General features: G+C 39.9%; 1 protein-coding gene and 1 long non-coding RNA gene across 6 annotated transcripts in view; one reads left to right on the top strand and one right to left on the bottom strand.

The window, feature by feature from the left end:
• LOC130435193 (uncharacterized) overlaps nucleotides 1-3,031 on the bottom strand; it is a 33,555-nt gene extending 30,524 nt beyond the window's left edge. Inside the window, exon 1 of the long non-coding RNA XR_008908788.1 lies at nucleotides 2,921-3,031. This is a non-coding gene — a long non-coding RNA (uncharacterized LOC130435193). The remainder of the gene's footprint in view (nucleotides 1-2,920) is intronic.
• Nucleotides 3,032-3,260: 229 nt separating this feature from the next.
• On the top strand, nucleotides 3,261-22,785 carry znf710a (zinc finger protein 710a). Of its 5 annotated transcripts, XM_056766573.1 has the most exons (7): nucleotides 11,508-11,529; nucleotides 12,194-12,257; nucleotides 12,370-13,690; nucleotides 15,962-17,470; nucleotides 19,511-19,702; nucleotides 19,801-19,975; nucleotides 20,973-22,785. In XM_056766573.1, exons 3-7 carry the CDS (start codon nucleotides 13,646-13,648, stop codon nucleotides 21,143-21,145), a joined length of 2,094 nt encoding a protein of 697 aa, XP_056622551.1. In that variant the 5' UTR covers nucleotides 11,508-11,529; nucleotides 12,194-12,257; nucleotides 12,370-13,645; the 3' UTR covers nucleotides 21,146-22,785. The 5 variants fall into 5 exon arrangements, with proteins under 5 accessions (XP_056622548.1, XP_056622552.1, XP_056622549.1 ...); XM_056766570.1 differs by lacking the exons at nucleotides 12,194-12,257; nucleotides 12,370-13,690 and adding an exon at nucleotides 3,261-3,474 and having other exon boundaries at nucleotides 11,322-11,529; XM_056766571.1 differs by lacking the exons at nucleotides 12,194-12,257; nucleotides 12,370-13,690 and adding an exon at nucleotides 3,265-3,413 and having other exon boundaries at nucleotides 11,322-11,529.
• The last annotated feature ends 36 nt before the right edge of the window (nucleotides 22,786-22,821 follow it).

The following is a 22,821-nucleotide window of genomic DNA, read 5'->3' on the forward strand; positions in this document are numbered from 1 at the left end:
AGGGTAACTCGCAAAGACCTCATGAAGTTTTTAAAGCTTCAAAATGGCACCAGGAATTACTCTGTGACATGCGCAAGCACAGGTCTAATAAACACTCCTTTTATATTACCAAATCACTTGATTTTCGGGTCACATATTGTTATCAATTCCTGTTTTTGGTTCAGTTCGATGGCTTTGGTCCGTGTTGTGTCATATTTCAATAGAACTGTGCCAGAGTTCGTTTGAAAGTGGATCAAGACCCGTCTTTTCAGTGGTCTCTGTCTGCTTGTTGGGCGCACAGGGTTCGGGTGGCAGTGTTCTCACTTACAAAAATAAACCGCACTAAAAGAGCAATCACAGCAGAGTTTGTTTTAATCGAACATGGCATATGTGAACACACCCTAAGGATGTATCTTGCAGTAATCTTTCCTGCTTAAACAAAAAGTAACATAAATTATTATGCAGGCCACACTCTTGAGATTAAAGTGGTAATATGGTGTGAATACATGTTTTTCTATGTCTTTGTTGTGTTTATAAGTTGTGCATTGTATCTAAAAGCAAATGCTCAAACAGACCTACCCGAAACACCTAGCGTGTAACCACACCCCCACAAATCTATGTCTGTTCATGGTATGATTTGACAAAGACCACCCAAATGTATATGCAAGTACGGTGGGCATACCTGTCAGTACAATTGCTATGAACCCTGATGTTCCAAATATGGCAAGAGGCGTTATTTTCCATCACACGCTTGCAGTATTCGACCAATAACTACGCACTGTTTAACTGGCCAATCATATCACACCACGCTTTCAAAGCATTGAGCTTTGTAAAAAATGTGCTTGTTTCAGAGTGGCGGGATACAAACATGCACGGTATGTGAAAAAGACAGTGTTTTTGAAACTTAAATCATGTTTATACATTGCATTACATCTAAAACCAACAGCTAATAGTCGATTTAGCCGTGTCATATGACCCCTTTAAACTTTGTGAAGTAACGTCCCTCCCCATTTAAAGTTTCAATTCAGGCAGCTCACAAAAGGGTGCAAACACAAGAAATTCAAGTTTACACAAAGGCAAAGTACAGTTAGACAGGGCTTGGATTCTCATGAACTGCCTTATGGGTAAAACCGCTGGCTGACACACTCAGAAATAAAGCTTGGCAGAGTTTTGTTGAACACAAGTACAGAAGCCTCTCTTGTTCGTACAGGTTTCGGAAACCCTTAATAAAGTCACCTGAAATTTTTATTTCTGTTTGTTCCATTGGATTATTTTATACATAATGCTTTGACATGCAAACAAAATCTTCTTAAAGTTGAATGTTTTGGGAATGACAAAGAAAATAAACTTTTATGAATAAAGAAATCTAAGCCAGGAAAAAATATTCATGACATGTTCTTAACTGCAAAATATGCGGACAAAACAAAACTAGAGATTAGAAACATATTTTGATTGCTGGTATAATAATGCAACCTCTGAATATTAGAAACCAAAAACCACTAAATTGCAACACGCACATCTGTACATGCTCATGACGTTCATTCCCATCTGGAAGCCCTTTTATTTCCTCTCTCACATGCAAGACATCCGTCCACAACCCTAACTCTCTTCATCAGGACCTCTTTGCGTACCCTATTTGTGTGTTCAATAGGGAGCGGCTCTATTACACAAGCAGCATGAGTGTAGATATCCACAAATTCTTACTGCGGGAATAATGTTACGATCCCGAAACAGGGAAAAGGGAGTGAGTTACAGCAAATGATGATAGAACAAACTCCACAATTCCAAACAGCTGATCCATCTGCAGTGCTGGACAAGTACATTATCCATCTCCAAACCTTCCAGCAGTCCTTTCCTTCAGGAAGACAGTATCAGGGATCTGGACTCTCTCAATGTGCTCATGGGAAACACTGGATAGGAAATGATCTGCCATTACCGTGACAAAAAGCATTGGGCGAATAGTCTAAATGTCATTTCAAACGTCTCTAGAGACTTAACCTCAACAGCATCCTGAAAGTGACAAAATTATTACACGTTCCTGGTTATCTGAAATAGACAAACATACATGAAGACTTTCGGGAGTGAAGGTTTGCTGTAAGGTTCTCGCGCCATCTAATGGCACAAGAGAAAATCGTCGTGTGTAAAGACGACGTGAGCGCACATATGAAGCATATGTAGACATCACTATTCCATCAAGTTTTGCTATTTCCATAAAAACAAATGACATGATGTGCTGAGAATTATGTGCTTTCAGCTTTGTGGCAACGATATAAAGAGAACATGGCCTATCTTGACTTGTCTGCACATACTGTAGCCAAACCTGAACCGCATTAAACTCTTTGAGGTAAACTGTTAACGTTACACAAATGATTATGTGACAGACACATTGGTGCAAACAAACTGACGCCTCAAAAATATTAAAACTCACAACCACATGTTTCGCAAACCCGTAGTGTTTAAACAAAGCCGTTCTGGACATTGCTTTAATATTGAACAAAGTCTTATAGGGGTCCCCCTAATAAGACTTTTTATGGTGGGGGTTAGTTTCGCAATATAAAATTTATACAAAATACACAATATATTTGATAACTATATGCATAACTATACACTATTTCTTAAAAACAGGCTGCTTTCACTGTCCTGCTCTTGGCGGTCTTAAGACGCGGGGCATTTCAAATTGAAAGAGACATGACAACTAGCCCATAAACAAACTTTACATCAATTATTGTAAATAATTAATTCACAAAATTTACAATCATATTTGTCATTATAATTTTTACTCAAATACAAATTTCTGAGGGACCCCCGAAAGTCTAATGCCTTATGGGGGGTCCCGGGTCCCCCCCAGCCCCCCTTAAATTCGAGCACTGCTTCTGGAGAACTGTCTAGTGTGTGACACACTTCGAGGGAAAACTTCCCAAACTGGGTTTCAGTAACTTACGGAGATTATCTCGGCGTTTTCCACCGTGTATCGCAAATATATCCTGTTGTCAATATGGTGGTTTCAGGTGCGGTTTTCGCGCCGTGTATCACCTGTTAATCACGCGCGTGTTTAACTGGCGCCATCTTGTGTATTCTGCTGTCATTTTAGCCCTTAAGTTAAAGTCCACGTGTAGCCTACCACTACTCACAAAAGCAAATTGTAGTAAAATCAGAACTGTCTGGTGAAACCGTTTTGCATTTAAGATACATTGTTAACTAACATAGTTATTTTATGCAATAAAACGTATTTGTCCTGCAGTAACCTCTCCGTCCTGTGGAGGGCAGTGGTGGATGAACAAGACACCAAATGTGACCAATCAACATTGCGTCACGTTCACGTTGTTCATCGGCACACAGTACATTTACTCAACGCCAGCGGCAAAGCTTCCTTTAACATTCTTACATATGTGAGTGTAATGCGTATTAATTCGCGGTGAAATATGTGAAAGCAGGTGAGTCTGTCTGTGTTCAAGCACTGGATTGGATTGATTTCAATTGTCTCAAGTCAAAAAGGTAAACAAGCAACAAAGTTTTACATTCGACATGCACAAGTTACAGTGCTGCTATTAATTGACTGTTAAATTAACATGATGTCTGTGTTCATTGTGTTTTCTCACACAGTTAGCATTTGGCGTCTTTAGTAGATTCATTCATATAATGTTTGGGCCTTGTGCGCTTGTTAAATTGTCCACGCCGCAGAGTTGCGCGTCCGACCGTTTTAAATGTTTTAAATTGGTTGCCAAGGCATTACCATGAGGTTGTTGAGGTTCTGAGTGGTTGTTAGGTCATTGCCAGGGGTTTTGGCCCTAATTAAAATGGGCTGTATCTCTGTATTGTTCATAGATGGCTTGGGTGCTTCTTTTAATGCAAAATATTGCTTTATTTGAATAGGTTTTCAAAATGTTCACCACATTTGAAAATGTATGCAAACTTTAATTTTCGAGCATCTTCAGATTATAACAAACAGAGCAATTTCTCACATCATCTGTGCTTGGGCCGTAATTAACAATATCCCAAAATGTCCCTATTGATATTCTAGTTTCAACATTAATACATTCCTCTTTAAAAGAAATTAAGTGACAGGATTTTCAAAACGACTTTTAGTTTTTGATGACTGAAAATGTGTCCATTTTAACAGTTTTTTTAATGAAGCCACATTTAGAGATCCTCATTTCTCTAGGACTAAATCTTATAGGGCTTTAAAAATGTAGTTCCCAAAAGACAAGTTTCTAAATTACAAGAATCTAAAAGGACATTAAGGTATGTCTTACATTTCTGTAAAACATATAGGTATGCACATATGCACATAAAACAACAGGTATGCACATTTTTAAAAAGAACACATAAAGTGCCCTTTCTTCATTTCGGAGTTTACACCATTGGCATAAAATGTAGCAAAGATTGCGCATAATAACAGATTTACTAATATATATATATATATTTCGAGCTCTGAGTAAAAATAAAATTAGGATGCTGGCATATTTCTCATTTCGTTTTTTAGCCCAACATTTTAGGTGAAAATTGTCATTTTTACCTCCCTCTACAAATTAATTGGTTATTTAATAACTATTCATCGGTGGCATTTCATAATGTTTAACATTACTCCAGATGTTGGTCTTGCTTATGTAAAAAAAATATATATATTTGAGCCGGGGAAGTATAAAAAATGAGCTTGATTTGATGGCCCAAAAATCTTGTAGTGTATTCCAGCCTTAAGGCATTTCATTAGAGATTTAAAGAAACGATATCTGCACACACAATCTAGATCAATTTTTTGTTTAGACTACAGATTTTGTGTGTATTTCAGTAAGGAACATATTTATGAACAAAATGAAAGTATTGTTGAGCAACAAGCTGTTCAACAGAACTGAACTCTTTTTGCATTGTATCGTTTATCATATTCATCATTTTATATTTGACAACATAGGATTAACTGTGCCCTCCTGTACTTGTTCTAAACAGGTAGTGCTTGTGCATGCTGCATCATTCCTCTACCCTCATTTTATCTCACAATATCTATTATTATTGGTTTTGCATGCAGAATAGCCAAAGAAGGTCATTGTTTTTCCAATTACAGATTGCATCTTCGATATACTTTATCACAATGTTGATCGTGACGACATGTCTGCGAGACGGAAAGGAATCATATGTTTGACTTAGCGAAGTTGTATTGGCTAATGTTGTCAGAATGGGGCAAACATGTGACCTTACCTCACAAGGTCTTTAAGCATGATAAATTTCTATTGATATACGGTATGAGGTTTGTATTTCTCATGTCTCCAAGGTAGCAATAGTTATCAGCTCACTTAAATGAATGCATTTTTACTTTGAGAATGGATAAGCTTGTTATTTTACAAAGTTTAAACAGATTTTGTGCTAAATGTAGTGCTCGATCACTTGGAGGTAAGTGGCAAACCTTCCTGATGTAGCAAATGATTCACTCACTATGATTTCAGATGAATTAGTCTTGAAGGCTTTATGCACTTAAGGGCATGAAGTTTTAATTTTGTTGTTAAAATTAGAGCCCTCCTCCTTGCTTATTACCACAGATTTATATGTCAAGAGCATGATGAAATCTTGTGACAAGCTGTGTAGTTAAGATGGACTTTACATCCCAGTGCATTTAAACCAGACAAATAGGTTCATTTCTTCCCTCGTCGCTATGTAGGCTGGTTAAGATTTCCTTGTGCTTTTCATTTTATGCCATTAAATGTATCTTTTCAAAAAGGCGGTTATCTCTCTCTCTCTCTCTCTCTCTCTCTCTTTGCGGTAGCCTTTGCTCTGCTTCTTTTTCTGTATCTCCCCCTCCCTCTTGCTGTCTCTCTTTCTTTCTCTCTGGCTGCTTTTCATTCCTGTTTCTCTTTTCATTGTTTTTTTTTTTCTCTCGCTTTTCTTCGGCTCTTTGGGGCCTTTATTTCTTCTCTTCCTCTATTCAGGTTTTCTTTATTCTCCTTTCTGAATAGTTGTGGTACTTAAAGGGAAAGGGGAAAGGGAAGGAGCTGGAGAGGGAGGATAGTTTCAGTCAGATCTGAAGCACAACACTTCCTCCTACTGCAGTCAGACTCTACCAAACTGTGCCGGGGACTTTTTGCAAGGTGTGTTTTGTGCATCGACCTAAAGCAAACGGTTTATTTCTAATGAAATTCCTTATAAACATATTTTGATTCATCCTTTATAAAGTACAACATGAACGTATCTTGCTGGTTCTCTTTGTTGTCGGTTTGTATGTACTACTGCAGTGGTTTGTAAGGACTGATTTCTCCCCATATAAGCCGTTTAAGTCTTAAAGGGACATCTTCACTGAATTGAGCTGGCACGGCACAGGATGTCCCACCATATTTGCTAATTTCTACTCAGAACTCTGTTATGTCGTATGTACTGCTTTGTCACACAAATAAGGCTAAAGTACATCTTTGAGACCTAGTAGTGAACATGAAGAAACTAATAATTTAGAATTCCTTAAATAGTTATAGGGATAATTGACCCAAAATGTAACTTCTGTCATCATTTACTCACTCTCAGGTTTTTCCAAAACTGAATAAATGTCTTTGAAAGATATTTGGAACAATATTAGTACCCAAAAAGATCGGATCCCCCATTTACTTCCATAGTAGTGAAAATAAATACTGTGAGTCAATGGGAGATGAGATCTGTTTGGATGCTGACATTCTTCCAAATATCTTTCTTAGTATTTAGCAGATCAAAGACCTGGAACTATCTGAGGGTGTGTAAATGTTTTCGTTGTATATGTTTAAAAAAAATCCAAATATGAAGCTGCCTTTATTATAACAGATTACAGAGACAAATTAACCATGACGGTGTTACTTTAATCTAAATTAGCTTTAGCAAACGCTGGTTCGCATGAAGAATGAAAACTATAGACCATTTCAGATGACGTCAACAATGCTGGTTCAAAGGTGCTTCAGTTTTTTAACAATACACAATCATTTGAACAAAATCCAACCAACAGAACATTTACATCCAATCAAAAAGGTATCGCTGTTCTCCTTCTGAAACCTTGTATTTCCATATTTTATGTTTTAATTTCAAATTATTTACAGTAAATGATTATTAGTCACCCTTTATGTTTGTCACTGGGTTTATCACTTGTATCAAACATATATACATACATATATACATACATACATATATATATATATATATATATATATATATATATATATATATACATATACATATACATATACATTATACACATATACATATACATATACATATACATATACACATATACATATACATATACATATACACATATACATATACATATACAAATATCTAACCAATATAAAATATTAAAAACAGCTTTTCGACTTTGACAACACAAATTTGTACATACTAGGTTTAGAAGGACAGAAATATAAATAAAAATGAAACCGTAAGTGCCACTGGACCAGTCAGTGTTTACATTTTGTGAAGTGGTCTTTTAAAGCCATAAGCCCCAACAAGCAGTGGGTTACAATGCAGCTAAGGGGCTTTGTTACGCATGACGCTAAGTGGATTTAAATGTATTTTGATCCTTGGTGTGCATGGCCTTAACAGGTGAATTTAAATTGTTTAAATCGTCCTGTCAAACTGATATTCTTTTTGAGTTTTCACTCAATTCTTTTCATGCCCGAGCTTCTTCAAATGTACTAAGAACAGAGGAAGAGCCCAGAGATGAGCATTCAAAGAAAGAGCTGACCACTCTCTATCCATCACACATGTAAATGAGAGCTTGTGTCGGAAAAGCGAGATCGAGCGAAAGGATAATGATTAAAAATGCAGAATTGATAGGGCAACAGATGAAACTTTTCTCTCTCCGTAAGTAAGAAACGGAAAAAACAGCATGATGGAATGGCAGGCTTGAAGGGGAGAGAAAGGTGAAAGACAGATGAAAGTGAAAAGAGATAAAAGCCCGAGTGAGGAGGGTGTTGGATAAAGCAGGAGGAAGGGAGGCAGAGATGAAAGCAAAATGAGAAAGATAAGAACCGAGTGAGAGAGACAGAGAAGGCAAACGGAGGGAGAGATAGATAGTGTACAGCGCAGAGAGAGGGGTAACCATGGAAACAAGAAGAAGGTACAAAAGAAGAGAGAGACAAAGGGGTTTTGATTTAAAAGAATGAAACTTGGGAGAAAGAAAAAGTAATTCAGGTTGAAATTTGTTACCGTGAGGTGAAAGAGAAATACAAAAGAGCATGAGCGGGAAGGGCAGACTTTTTACGAGACTCTATAAGACTTCTGCCTATGGTCAGGCATAAGGCCTCTTCATTTATTTGTGTATGACCACACACCCAGAGTAATATTATAGGCTGGTGGACAGAACTGCATCTTTGTCGTGTTCTCGATTCTGAATGTGAAACTAGCTATGCACCAATAACAGTAAAGCTGGGAACGCTCCCACAGTAAGGCGACCAGACTCGTGCCACGAGTCCATTTAACAGCTATTAGCAGGATTATGGGATGAAACGGCACAAGGAGGCAGGGAGGCAACTGTTCTCTTGAAGGCAACGACGGGAGTCAGCTAAGGCTTTGACCTCCCAACCTCAGACTGCAGGCAGCGAGAGGAGTGGCACTCCCGAATGCTTTTCGGCCACACCGGCTGCGTTGCCCCACACAATGAACTTGTGCCCTCACAACTGAGTTTGCAGGGTGTGGACTTCTGCCTCATTCAAATGCATACAATAATGCCTCGTATTTACATTCATATTTATCTTCTTGGAGCTGGAGCCAGACGTTGGGTTTTTTATTCTGTGTTTTTTTAGTCTCTTGTGTGTCTCTCTTTCTTTCTATGTCGCTCCCTTCCCCCTTCTGTTTTTCTCTCCTGTCTTTATCTCGCTGTCTCTTACCCTCTTTCCTCTTTCATTCTCTTGCTCAACCACCCACCCTCCCCCGTTTCTCTCTCGATATCTCTCTCCTCTTTCTCCTTCTATCGCTCTTCTTCTCGCTGGCTCTCTCGTCTGCTCCCCCCACTCTCTCATGCACTCTCCTTTTTCTCTTCTCTCTCTCTCTCGCTCTCTCTCTCTCTCTCTCTCTCTCTTCCTTTTATATCCTCCTGCTGAATGCACTTCTCCTTCCTCAACTGTCTTTTTCTTTTCTACTCATTCTTTTATCTCTGGGTTCGCTCGGCAGAACCATTTCTTGCACCAAATTCTATCCTATATTGTATCTGTAATAGTAGCCTAAATAAGAGGACTGCAATTTTCTCTATGATTCAAAGAGCCCACATCTTCTATGCTAGAGTGTGTGTGTTTGTGAAAGAGATCAAGTTTGATATTTTCCCCGATGAAAACACACACATTAAAATCAACAGTGTAGAAGTTGTTTTTCAGTCTTGTAAAAGTCCCTTAAATTCGATCAGCAGCAGTTTGGGGTGAATGAGATCCAGGTCAGAATCGACACTGTATTTGGAACTTGAATAAACGCTCTCTCTTTGTCCTCGCAAAAGCGTCACACAAGTGGACAAATGATTTAGAAGTTAATTTAGAAAGGAACTAACCGCTTGCAGTAATGTCAGCGTTAAGGTCAAAGGTTATGTCTATCGAGTCTTAGTGGTTAATAAGTGGCAGTGATGGTGTGTGTATGTTTAGGAAGGGAGGGGGGCTGGGATCGAGCCATTCAGGCTTCAGCGCTTCACAAGAGCAACGCTAATGGCTCCCAATCTCATAGCAGCACCTTTGGAGGCTCAATGACAGCAACAGAGACATGAGCTGACTGTCTTTGAATTCATGCATGTGGCTTTTGAAAAGATGATTTATTGTGAAGACATGTTAAGATTAACTTGGTGCAAAGTAGCTATCGATATTGCATTCGTCTGCATAAATGTTTTGTGTATGTGTGCAACAACGTGTTGAGAACATTTAGGTTAAATGCATGGTTGCAATTAAGTGTGTTTTGTTATTTAAAGCGGTTTGTTTAGTTTTATTCAGCAAGCGAATGTTTGCTCACAATGCACTACATTACAACACAATGCAGAACACAGAAGTTGAGTTTTATGTAGCAAATGCGGTCAAATGCAGTGAAACAAATAGTGACACATTCGAGCGCAAGGATGAAACAAAATATAATTACAGCACATTTGGAACGCCACTTGTCCAATTAGATTAGTGGATCCAGGTGACAAAGTGCACTATAATACACTTACATGGTCTTAAAGGAATAGTTTACCTTCAAAACAAAAAAATCTGTTATCATTTAATCACCCTGTTGTCATTTTAAACCCTTATGGCAGTCTGTCTTGTGCAGAACACAAAAGATCTATTTTGAAGAATGTTGGTAACAGAAGACCATTGATTCGCATTGGTTTTGTGTTCATACAACAAAAGTCAATGGGGACCAAAGTTGTGTTTTGCAGAAGAAAGATAGCCACACAGGTTTAAAATGACAACAGGGTGAGTAAATGATGACATAATTTTTATTTTGACTATTGCTCCATTTTCTCACACTATTTTTGTATATAATAAATAGAAAATCAGTTTTAAGTACTTAAGATAATAATAAGAAAATGTAGGTGTACTCAAATGTTGTATTTTAAAACACCATGAATTGAAGTACAAAAAAAACACAATTTGTAGTATATTAAGTACAGTATTAATGTCTGACAATAGAGCACTTTAAGTAAATTTTAGTTTATGTGCACTTTTTTTCCCTGGGGCAATGAGAATGTACTGTAATTTTTATTTTATGGTTATATAATTGGACCTGGACTTTTTGTGAAAAAATTACTTATAAAATTGTTTTCTGTGTATTATAAAAAGTGGTGTATGCAAAGTGTGTTTTTAAAGCTCAAAGGTTGAAATCATAAAACGTGCCCTTCAAAAATATATTGATACAACAAATCTGATGTGAGCAAACTCAAATGTTCAATGTGGTTCACAAGCAGAGAAGGATTAGCTTGTTTTCTGATTGGTTAAAAAATAGCAGATCAATCCCGGAAATCGTTGATCCTTTCATACCTGATGTAAATTTGAGATATTATCTGTAGTATTTTAAACCACCTTTGGACTAGGAGTTGTCTGGACTACATCTTTCTTTTAGTCGAGAAAAAGTTAACCACTGTGTTTGTGTTACATCCCTTTGTCCATCTGTCATCACCATGAAGTGAGGCGGTGTCATATACTGGTGAAGGGTTTTAAATTTCCACACATATCACCTGCAATGAACCGGAGAATGTTCGCACAGTTCATATACTAACACTCAAGGGTGTTTAATTCTCCACAGGAGTGAGAACAACCATGTGCATGTTCTCTACTAACCCTACAGGTTAAAGCCCACTTCCCTCGGTATCATATACATACAGCCATAAAATCCCACACAGACAGATGCCTTTCTTTCACGTTCTCCTATTCCTTCCGTTTCAGTGCAATACACAAAATATAAGTGTCATATCCACTCCGGTAAGACACCTGATGTTTGCACACGCATACACAAGAAGAATGCAGCTGAGAGCGAGTACCTGTCTGTTAAATCCTGTAGATGGATTCTCAAACCACTCACAACTGTCCATTCACGCCCACATCTACACAACCTTTAGAGAGACAAATGAGCATACGGACGCAATGGCAGAAGGTAAGAAACTAGCAGCCATAATGCATGTATTCTTCCCTTTGTGTGTGTATGTTAGGGCTGGTTTGCACAAGTCTGATACTTCTCGGCGAAATGGGGAGAGGACAGGTTTTCAAGCCATTTCTTATAAAACAAAAAAAGAAACATGGGCCTGGATGAGTATTCCAGCCAGTGTATTCTCTCTCTCTTCAAACTTTTGTTCTCTCTCTCTCTCTCTCTCTTTATTTTCCCCACAGGCGGACAGCTCTGTGTGTTGTTTTATGTACACGTCCCCGGTCGTTTCTTTTTTTTCCATGTGGATTCTTTGTCTTTTCTGCGTCTTATCTCTTTGTTTCTTCCCATGCTCTTTTTCTGCTCTCTCTCTCTCTCTCTCTCTCTCTCTCTCTCTTAACTTCCTGCTATCTCTCACTCACTCGCTCACTCACTCAATCTCTCTTTATCTCTGTCTGTTTCCCTTTGCAGCCTATCTCTTTTTTTTCTCTCCCTCCCTTCCTCTCACAATCGCACACACACACACGTTTCTCTCAGACTCTGACACACACATACACGGTCTCTCTTTCCTCTCTTCCTCATTCCCTCTCTCTCTCTCACACGCACACACTCTCTGCCCTCTCCTACAATGCTTGATTTTCTCTCTCTCTTTCATGGATTGCCCTTTCCTGCTCAGTGATGAAAAATGTCCTCCAGTCTTCTTACACGCTGATGGTATACAGCACAGTCCTTCACTCAAGGTGTGTTCCTTTCTGTAATAGAGGGTCTTTTTGTGGGACGGCCAGTCTATATCCCACTGTTAATAAGCTCACAGGAAGTGCCAGACTAATCCAAAACCTTTTCCATAATTAGGATAGAGCAGAACACCTCAGCACACACCCAGCAACCCGGCGGGCAGGTAGCCTATCACGGCGCCTCCTGACGGAGGCTCGGAGGAAAACTGGAACTTTAATAGTTAATATCCTTTTTCTCTCTTTGCCTGTACACCCCACTCCAGCACTCCCCTTCTTTTTCTCTTGCTGATGGACTCTTCTTTTTTTATTTTCACACCATACCATCCCCCTTTTTCTGTTTCTATCTCTCAAACTCTCTCTCTCTCTCTCTCTCTCTCTCTTTCACAGCATTCCCGTCTTTCTATCTTTCGTTCACTCCCCCACCCCCTCGCAAGCGCTCCCTCCCTATTCTCTCTTTCATTCTTTCTGTCTCTTTTTCTTTGACCTCATCTTTTCTTATGCTCTCTCCCTCCCCCAGTTTCTCTTCCTCCTTTTTTGCTGCATTCTCTTCTTCTCTTGCCCTCCCCCACCTTTTTCTCTTCTCTCTTTTCTCTCTCTCTTTCTGTTTCTCTCCTGTTCCCCCCTCCTCCTTCCTCCTTCTCTATACCTCTCTGTCTCACTCCCCCCTCCCTCTTCCTCTTATTCTCTCTCTCCCCCTGTGTGTCTGTCTCACTCCCTCCCTTTTTCTCTTTCCAAACTGCTTTTCTTTCTTTGTCAGTCATTTTTGTGTGTGTGTGGTGCCTCTCAGACGCTGTACAGCGTCTTGCTGCTTAATTATTTCAGACACACAAATAAACAGACTTGTGGAACTCCTCAGCATTCTGGAAACATTTCGGCGTATCTCACTCACTCAATGTCTGTCTGACAACGACAGACACACCTCCACGGCCACTCAGTGTGCCGGTGATTAGAGATTACTGTGTGTGCGCGTCTGGCAACATTTGTGAAGAGCGCACCTTTGAAAGGAAGTGAGCATTGTATGTGTGGGCTTTTGTTAGCGTGCGCTTCATAAAGAAATATGTTTGTTGAAGGGTCACGGCGTATGGAGTGTGTGCGTGAGAACGAGAGATGAAACACGCGTTTGTGTTTGTGTTTGCAAGAGCGAAAGAGAAAGAAAGCGAGATGGGGGAGTGTGAGGAAGGGAGGGGAGAGACACAGAAAGAAAAAGAAAGACATTGGAAGAAATAGGTTTGTGTGTGTGTGTGTGTGAATGTGTATGTGTGTGTGAGAGGCAGGCACAACCAGTTCTGATAACAGCAACAGTAGGAGGAGGATGAGCTTGGCTCCGCCCCCTCTCCCTCGCTCACTTATAAATAGGAGCTGGTGGTTTTTGCTCCTCTTACTTCTCTTGAAGGATGAGATCCCTGAAACATCTGAAACATCACACCAGGAGTAATGTGGTGAGTGATCGACCCAAACATGCACGTCGGCCAACCAAGTCACATGTTGTTTTGGTTGAACTTGGTCTGTTTGTTAATTCTTGTTATGAAGTTTGTGACTTCACCGAATATGGGAAATTAACTTTTTCTCACACAGAATACTGCAAAAATGTATTTTAACTGTACGCTCACTTTCTTTTTTTATTGTTTAGACTCTTAAATTTTATTTTCTACCAATGCATTATTCTTCTCTTTTTTTTTTCTCTTCTCTCTCTCCTCTCTCTCTCTCACACACACACACACACACCGTCATTCTATGCTAATCTTTCCACTATCGGTTTGTTTTTTAATCTATTTTTACATTCACTACTGCTCTCCACACAGAACCATGGCTGCTATCCTGCCTGACTGGCTTTTTCATTTGTCTTTCTGTCGTTTATTTCATCTGCCTCTCGTTTTCTACACACTCTCTCTCTCTCTCTCTCTCTCTCTTTGTCTCTGTTTTTCATTTTTTCCTCCCTCCCTTTCCTCTATCTCTCTTTTTTCAATCTGTCTCTCTTTCTGTCTTAGTTTCAGTCTCTCACTCCCCACAACCCCTCCTCTTTATTTCTCTGTTGTACTCTCTCTCTCTTTTACTCTCTGTTTTTCTCTGTCTCTCATCCCCCGCTCCCCTCCCTCTTCTTTTCCCTCACTCTTTCTCTTTATCTCTCTTTATCTTTCTTTCCTCACTCCCCTCCCTCACAAACTCACTCAGTGTCTTTCCCATCCACTTCCCCTCCCTCCCTTTCCTCTCTTCCTTTCTTCAATAACCCTCGCTCTTTCTCTCTCCCCGCACTCTAGCTCTCTCTTTCACTCCTTTTCTGTCTGTTTCTCTCTGACTGCTTTAAAAGCAGTAATTATAAATGACATGGTTATCAGGGCATCCAGGTCTCATTTCTCTCTCTCTCTATCTCCTCCTCTTTCTCGCTCTCCACCACTCTCTGCTAGTCTGTCTCTCATTCTCTGTTGTACAGCTGTCAGTCTCCATGACTCTCTCACCCGCCCTCTCCTTCCGTTTGCATTTGTTTTTATTTCAGCTGAATCTGTAGCTGTAGTCTTTTTTTGCGCATATTAAGGTACCAGCTTGTTAGAGGCGATAATTTGTGTTAACAACTTCCTGAACACACGTTGCTCTGCTAGATTTTGCATACGACAATGACTTAATGGCTCTGGGAGTTGTCTCTCCGTGTTGATTAAAACACAGGTGAAGTGGTGAGGTGAGGTAAGGTGTCCTGAGCGAGTTCAACCAAGTTTAGTCTACATGTAAGTAAGATCATCAAAAGCCTCAAAGGAAGAGACATTACTGTCGAGCATCTAAATGGATTACTTCTCTGGGGTGGTCACGTTAGATTCAGTCAATCCCTGAAGTCTGCAAATAGACTTTCACTGCTCACTTAGATCTAGTAGTGTTGAAACTTCACTGGCTTGTGTTTTTCAGTGAGCGGTGGAAGCTAGAGCTCGTGACCTTGCAGGAAACGCTGTGGATAGTCCAGGGATGTAGACTTCCCGCTCGGATCCAGACGCTCTTTGTGCGTTGCGCTTTTAGAGACTGAAGGAAGGAAGCATGGTGCTAGCAAAGATCTGTCTTATCTCCTCTATCTAATTTGTTCTCAAGACAAGGCGTTGTCGGAGTCATCTTTCTTTCACAAGTAGAAGCTATTATGATTTTGTTATATTGGGATTTTCACAATGTAAAGGGAATAAAATGTTTGTGGAGTTGGTCTGGCGAATGAAAGGGTTTGAAGAGAAATAAAATCCTTACATTATTTACTCACCCTTGTGTCATTCCAAACATGAACACTTTTTTTCCTCTGCAGAACACAAAAGAAGATATTTTGAAGAACGTTGGTAACCAAACAACATTGGACCTTATTGACTTCCATTGAATGGACACAAAATCACTTTTCAGAAAATATCTTTGTACTTCATAAAGTTGTATGCAGTTAAGCAACATGAGGGTGAATAGATAAAGACAGAATTTTTGTTTTTGGGTAAACTGTCCTTTTAAAAGTAAATCCCCATGACCATCAAGATGTCACCCTGGTTGTTGCGACACTTTTACTTGATACTGGCCTGTTGCCATGATGCTATTGCACTGACACACTTGCTAGTTCTATTGTAGTGACACTGTTGCCATGACAGCCCTAGCCAGACTTTGTTGCTATGACTGTATTGTACTGACTGAAGACTTGCTCTTCAACGATTCAGGTTTCATAAAGTATTACTCTGACCTGTCGTTCTCTCTGTTCACAGGAGGAGCAGGAGGTACCTCTTGTCAGCTGCTATTCTAAAGTAATGGAGCATGGAGTGGATGCCGGCACTCAGACCGACCCTGTTGTGGTCCTGTCTTTGGCCCAGGCCGCCGTGCTAGGCCTCATATCTCAGAATGAAATTTTCGGAGCCACCATCGCCCCAAAAGGCTTCTGCAAGGGGATGGCACGCGACGGTCCCGCTCCCCCTGCGGAAGCTATGGAGTACGAATATGCAGATCAGCTGATCGGAGCCAACGGAGACTATCTATCCGAGCCTCATAGGAGGCCGGAAGGACTTCACGGGGCAGAGCGTAGGCGCCCTGGTCCCAGAGGGAGGACCAAGAGGCCCTTTAGTGAGGTAGAAGCAGAGGAAAAGTCCCTGGACACATCGAATCCGGTGAAAGGAGAGAGAATGGAGTTTTCAAGTCCCTGTTATCTCGCAAATCCACAACAAACAGACAGCGAGCCAGAGGTATTGGATCTAACGCCCAACAGAGTGCCAGTGAAAGAAGAGAACTGTACCAAAGGCTACCCTGAATCCTCAAGAGAACCAAGCGACCAACAGGTTGATGCCAATTCGGAAGCTAACGCAAAGCCAAGCACTGTCGGGCCTGCGAAGGCATTGCCAGTGTCTTCTGAGGAGGAAAGAGGAAAGGAGGAACGTGAGGAGGAGGATGTGGAGGAGAGAGCGCTGAATCTGAAAACCAAGGAAGAAGATGTGACGCCGGTGATGAGGCGCTACTATGAGTCCAGCGTGATCGGTTACGAAACTGCTGAGATGAGCATGCCAGGAGAATACGAGGAGGGGGGGCAGTCCATGGTTTGGACAGACGCCGAGAACTCTGTCGGTCGACGGATGCAAATTGATCGGCTGGACATCAACGTGCAGATTGACGAGTCGTACTGCGTGGATGTAGGAGAAGGACTTAAGCGCTGGAAGTGCCGCATGTGCGAGAAATCCTACACCTCGAAATACAATCTGGTCACGCACATACTCGGCCACAACGGCATCAAGCCCCACGAGTGTGTGCACTGTGGAAAGCTCTTCAAGCAGCCCAGCCACTTGCAGACACACCTGCTGACGCACCAGGGTACACGGCCGCACAAGTGCACCGTCTGCAAAAAGGCCTTCACCCAGACTAGCCATCTCAAACGCCACATGTTGCAACACAGCGACATCAAGCCCTACAGCTGCCGCTTCTGCGGCCGGGGCTTCGCATACCCCAGTGAACTGCGCACCCACGAGACCAAGCACGAGAGCGGTCACTGTCACGTTTGCGCGCAGTGCGGAATGGAGTTCCCCACCCAAGCCCATCTCAAGCGGCACCAGGTCAGCCACCAAGGCCCGACCACCTTCCAATGCAGCGAATGCCACAAGTCCTTCGCCTACCGGAGCCAGCTTCAGAACCACCTGATGAAGCACCAGAACGTGAGGCCTTTCGTTTGCTCCGAGTGCGGCATGGAGTTCGTCCAGATCCACCACCTGAAGCAACACATGCTTAGACACAAGGTACTGACACAGCAGGCGTAGTCATTGCAGCCATCGTGTTATAGACGCACAATTCTTTTTCATTTTAAGTGTTTCCATGGAGTGTTTAGAAATAGTGCCGTCTATGAAATGTAAATCAAATTAATGGTTTATGTAAATGAGGCACAATTGTGCATACAAAGAAGTGTAGTGTTCAAAAGTGAGGTCTGGAAGGCATACAATATTTTGTCCCCTCAGGTTAGATTAAACATGAATAGGTGTATAGTACAAAATACGAAACTTTTAGGGTATTTATCGGTCAAAATTATTCGGCAAAAAGGCAAACAACTGCATATCAGTATCAATATGGTTTCTTTCCAATATATAATATTAAATCCATAGAAAGACATAAAGCTCACGGGAAATAAAGCTTATATTTGTAGTCATTCTACTGTAAGTAAAAGAATTAAGTAACTCAAATATTTCTATTAGAATTCACCAAAAAATAAGGGTATTATTTGTTTATTGAATTATTTTTATTATTTATTATTATTTTTTTCCTATTAAAAAAAGCTAATTTTATTAGTTATGTTTAGTTTATTTATCAAGCCATTGGATTATTATTTTTTGAGCATTATACATTTTTAACATGTATTGTGTAAATTTCTTTTGCCGAGTCGCCTTAAATTCTTCCCAAAGATGAGCTTCAGTTTATACCCCAAAAACACTAATGCAACATGCAAACAATTTTGAATGCTCTTAATCTTTTTAATCAAACATTTAAATAATGTGTAAATTATCCAGAAGTTGGACATCACTCTTGGCCACTATTGTACATCACTTTTAAGAGAAAAACGAAAGGAGTTCAAAGATATTACCTTATCATTGTAGATGTTGAAATATATATAGAAAATATATTGTTTGTTTTACTGCCATATATTAATACTTACAAAAACATGTCATGGTTAGTTTCATATGCATTTAAAAAAAATGTAATACTCAATTGCACTAAATCAATGCATTAAATTCACAGATCTTCATTATCTGTGTACAATAAGTTATAGTTCAAATAAATATAGATTTATATTAATATATGTGTCACAGGTAGTGCCATAGGAAGTTTAAGTGTAAACAGAGCTGTCTCTGTCAGCCCCTCCCAACCACCCCCAGCCATCCAATCCGCCTCCTAACCTACCAATGACCCGCCCACCTCTCTGTCTCTCCCGTTTGCAGAGAGTACTTCTGTTTCTGTGTGCTTTGTGCAGTGAAGTGTGTCTAACGAGCGAATACTTCCTCCTTTCATTTCTGACTCTCCATGACTGTGTGATTCATTTCACCACGACTGCAGTGGCTGTTAACAGAATGTGTCATGGGTCAGCAGGGTATATAGGCAACAAAAAATACACTGTAAGTTAGTCATTTCTCTTGCTTCAGTGTAAGTAATCATCTAGTTTACATGGGTTTCATTTAGGTATTTATTAAAAAATGTCATTCTTGAATTAAAACACATGGGTTATTTAAGAAAACAGGTTCCGTTTGTGTCCAAATTCAACAGGTTTGCCAGAATCAACAGCAAAAGGCACCGGTTGTGTAGGATGACCCAGTAGATGATTCTAGTTACTTAAGAAAGAGAAGATAACTCATTTTGGAATGTATTTTAGGACAGCATTTATCTCTGGATACACTATAGATGTTCATTAAAGGGTCCGACTGTTCATGCAAAAGAATGTTTTGTCTTCGTGGAGCATCAGAGCTCTCATTGCAGCATATATGCATGTCTATTTACCCTGCAGCATTGCGACAACAAAAGCGAATAAGTGAGTGTGTGGATTTCTTGCTCCGTATTATGAATTCTAGTGAGCAAGCAAGACACGCACCCTACTGATGCATTCAGCTGCGCTTATGACAACTTAACACTTTTTCTCATTCAGCTGATGCTAGTGATAAATCATTTCCCTCCCGCTCACAAAAAAGAGAGCACAAAAGTCTGCTGCTAATTACAAAAGTTATTTTCTGCCATTTTCATATCTGATGGCCAAAATTTGTCTTTAAATATATTGCCATTGTCCTTCTCTCTCTCAGGGTATGAAAGAATACAAATGTGAAGTGTGTTCGCGAGAATTCACTCTCTCAGCCAACCTGAAGCGTCACATGCTGATCCACACCAGCGTGCGGCCCTTCCAGTGCCACGTCTGCTTCAAGACCTTCGTCCAAAAACAGACGCTTAAAACGCACATGATCGTCCATCTGCCCGTGAAACCGTTTAAGTGCAAGGTGGGTGAGAGTACTTATATCTTCCATATCTAAGTCGACTTTAAAATGAGTTTGCATTAAGCACAGGGTGTTTCATCGTTACCGAAACTGTTGTGTAGGTGTGCGGCAAGTCCTTCAACAGAATGTACAACCTGCTGGGTCACATGCACCTTCACGCCGGAAGCAAACCCTTCAAGTGTCCTTACTGCAGCAGCAAGTTCAATTTGAAGGGCAACCTCAGCCGACACATGAAGGTGAAACATGGAATCCTGGACACCTCCTCTGAAGGACAAGGTGAGACGCCACTTACTCTGGACTCAATGTTATAGAAAATGAGTTTTTATCCTGTTGCAAATTAACCATGTATCCTATAGGCAGGGTGCAAAAGTAACATTTTGCTATACATGCTAACATTAGTTCCTGAAACTATCAGATTATTTGGCTGTTTTTTTTTGCATATTGTTTTTTGACAAGTGACAAGCGAGTCTCCGTCTGTCAGTGAAACTGCACCTGGCACATTGGGAAGACACATCATGATTTTTTTTCTTGTCGTTTTATTTTGGTGGTTTAGTACGAGGAACACATACCACATGGAGTTATGGAGAAACATCTAATTGTCGTCCTTAACATAAAGTATGGTGCAGTTTTAGGGTCAGAAATTATACAAAATATTCTGTTACTTCTTTCTTGGTTTTACTAGTAGATATAACTTTATTGAATAGTAATGTTGGCAGAAATGTGATCAGTAGTTCAAAGAATTACACAAAATTCCAATTTTACATGAACTCTATAAATAAGAAAAACTGAAAATAACATTGGAGTGGTATCTTAATGTTTTCCAGGGTTGTTTATAGAATATATAAAAAATGACTGATTGAGAACTTTTGTCAGTCACATGCCAGCTATTAGGAATATTTCATTGATTCCAAACCATAAATGTGTGTTCCATTGTAGGAAAAATAGCTTCATTATTTTTTAGATTTTTTAAAGAATGTAGGAGAGCAAACCGTTTTGGGCACTTTTCACTATGATTGTATTTTTTTCTACAATGGTAGTCAATGGTGGCCAAGAACTGTCTTTAAAAGCATTCTTCCAAATATCTTTCTTTGTTCATCAGTACAAAGAAATTCACACAGATTTGGAACAACTCCAGGTTGAGTAAATGATATCCACATTTTTTGGGGGGTGAACTATCCCTTTATCATGTAGTGAAAGACGATGAAAATTCTCTGAGATTATTTTGTGATGTGCAGGTGGACTCATGTTTGTGCATCTCCATTTTCTTCCTCAGACGTTCTTCATGATGTGGAGGGTCATGAAGATTATGAAGCGGAGAGCTTCGATTACAGCGAGAGGGAAAATCTAGCTAGCAACAACAGCACAACGACGCAAGACTTGGCAAAACTCGGCAAAATGAGTTACTATAACTACACCAAGGTTGCTGCTCGCTACAATACGGCTTGAGCGGCTGACTGAGACGCTAAAACGTGATTAAAAGAACAGAAAACACCAAAGTCATTTCTGTAGTATCTTTGGCTTTGACATGAGCCAATGAGAGGAAATAGCCATCACGAAGTGGTTGTGCTCTGGAAGCCATTTTGGCTCTGCGAAACAAGAGATAGAAGGAAAGCTTCATTTTAACAAGTGTAATGTGACATTAGGGTCATGGAGAATAGAGGACAGTGTGCATAGGTACTGTTCATTTTGAATGTTCTTTTACTCCTGTCACCGAGTGCAGAAGGATATCGTTTCTGAGCTGGATTCAGTGGTAGCAGTATGTATAGGCATGAGGCGGCACTTAATCCATACAGACAATCCTCTGCTCTTAACTTGTCAACTGTCCACGTGGAGACATGAAGATGATGTGACTTGCTATTTTAGAACATTGATGTTGCTGGTGGATTTATTGTCCAGAAACCACATAGGGTTTAACCAAAGCTGACAAAGTGGGAATAGCTCTCATTATACTTTAACTTTCCCATCATTTTGTTAACACACTGTGACTTTTTGTTGAGATTCTTCCTTTGCAGTTTGTGATTTGCGATGCGTGTTGCTTGTAGCTCACAGTGGGATGTTTCAGTGCCTGGGGATTTTGCGTTTCTTTTTAAGTTGGTGGGACAGTGTGTGGCCTTCTGAACATTTTTGTTTTTCTGTTATTATTGCAGAGTATTTATTTTTCAATGTTATTTCTTGGCATTCTCATGTGTGAATACATTGATAGAAAGACCCAGTGTTCCAGATGGGCAGATTTTATTTCAACATGCACATGTTGTCATTTAGTTTAAATTTGGGCATATTTGCATTCTTCTCCAAAGTGCATTGTTTGGTCAGTCTTACTCATGGTAAAATCTGTCATCTGCCGAAACATTTTTCCATCTTTAGTTTGACGAATGTAATAATGCAAAAATATATTTCTCCCTTTAAAAAGTCTCATTTTGGAGCCATGAACCAGCCAACAAAACTGTTATATTTAATCAAATCTCAGAAATTCAGTTATTTATTTATTGCTGAAGCGCTTGATCCATTCTTTACGGCTTACAACCATGTTCTTGTTTATAACACTAGCTAACTGTGGGCTGAATCCATTTTTAATTCACAATGTGGAGACCTTCTCGCATCAGTTTTTTGGTGCAACATTCATTTAATTCTTAAATACCCCCAAAAGAAACGTCTTTCCCAAAGTCACCAATACTGACTGAAGAGGATGCACAAAAAGACACCGGACAAAAATATGAACTGCCCTTATGTGTGCTAGTGAGCATCTCATCCATCATTCCTGTGCACAGCTCAGAAGTGATGAACGACACTCTGCCGACATGTGACAGGGCTCGAGACCCAGAGGAGAATGATTGGGGAAATTCACCATGTATTCTCCATTTCTCTCTCTGCTTAGCTTCACACTGACAGTGCCATCTAGACAACTCAAAAATGTTAATATGTAACGTGACAGATTTGGTTTGCCATTTTAAAGCTAGATCGGAATTTTAGTTTTGTATAAGCTTTCAATTATTTTGTTGCAATGCACACAAATGTGAATATGAAGCTGATAAATGTGTGTTGAATGTTGTGCTATGGACATTATCATAAATTAATACATCTATTTACCTTTAAATCGTGGCATGTTATTTCATTGCTAAACA

This window comes from Triplophysa dalaica, chromosome 14, assembly GCF_015846415.1.
Source record: "Triplophysa dalaica isolate WHDGS20190420 chromosome 14, ASM1584641v1, whole genome shotgun sequence".
Classification (NCBI taxonomy): Eukaryota; Metazoa; Chordata; class Actinopteri; order Cypriniformes; family Nemacheilidae; genus Triplophysa; species Triplophysa dalaica.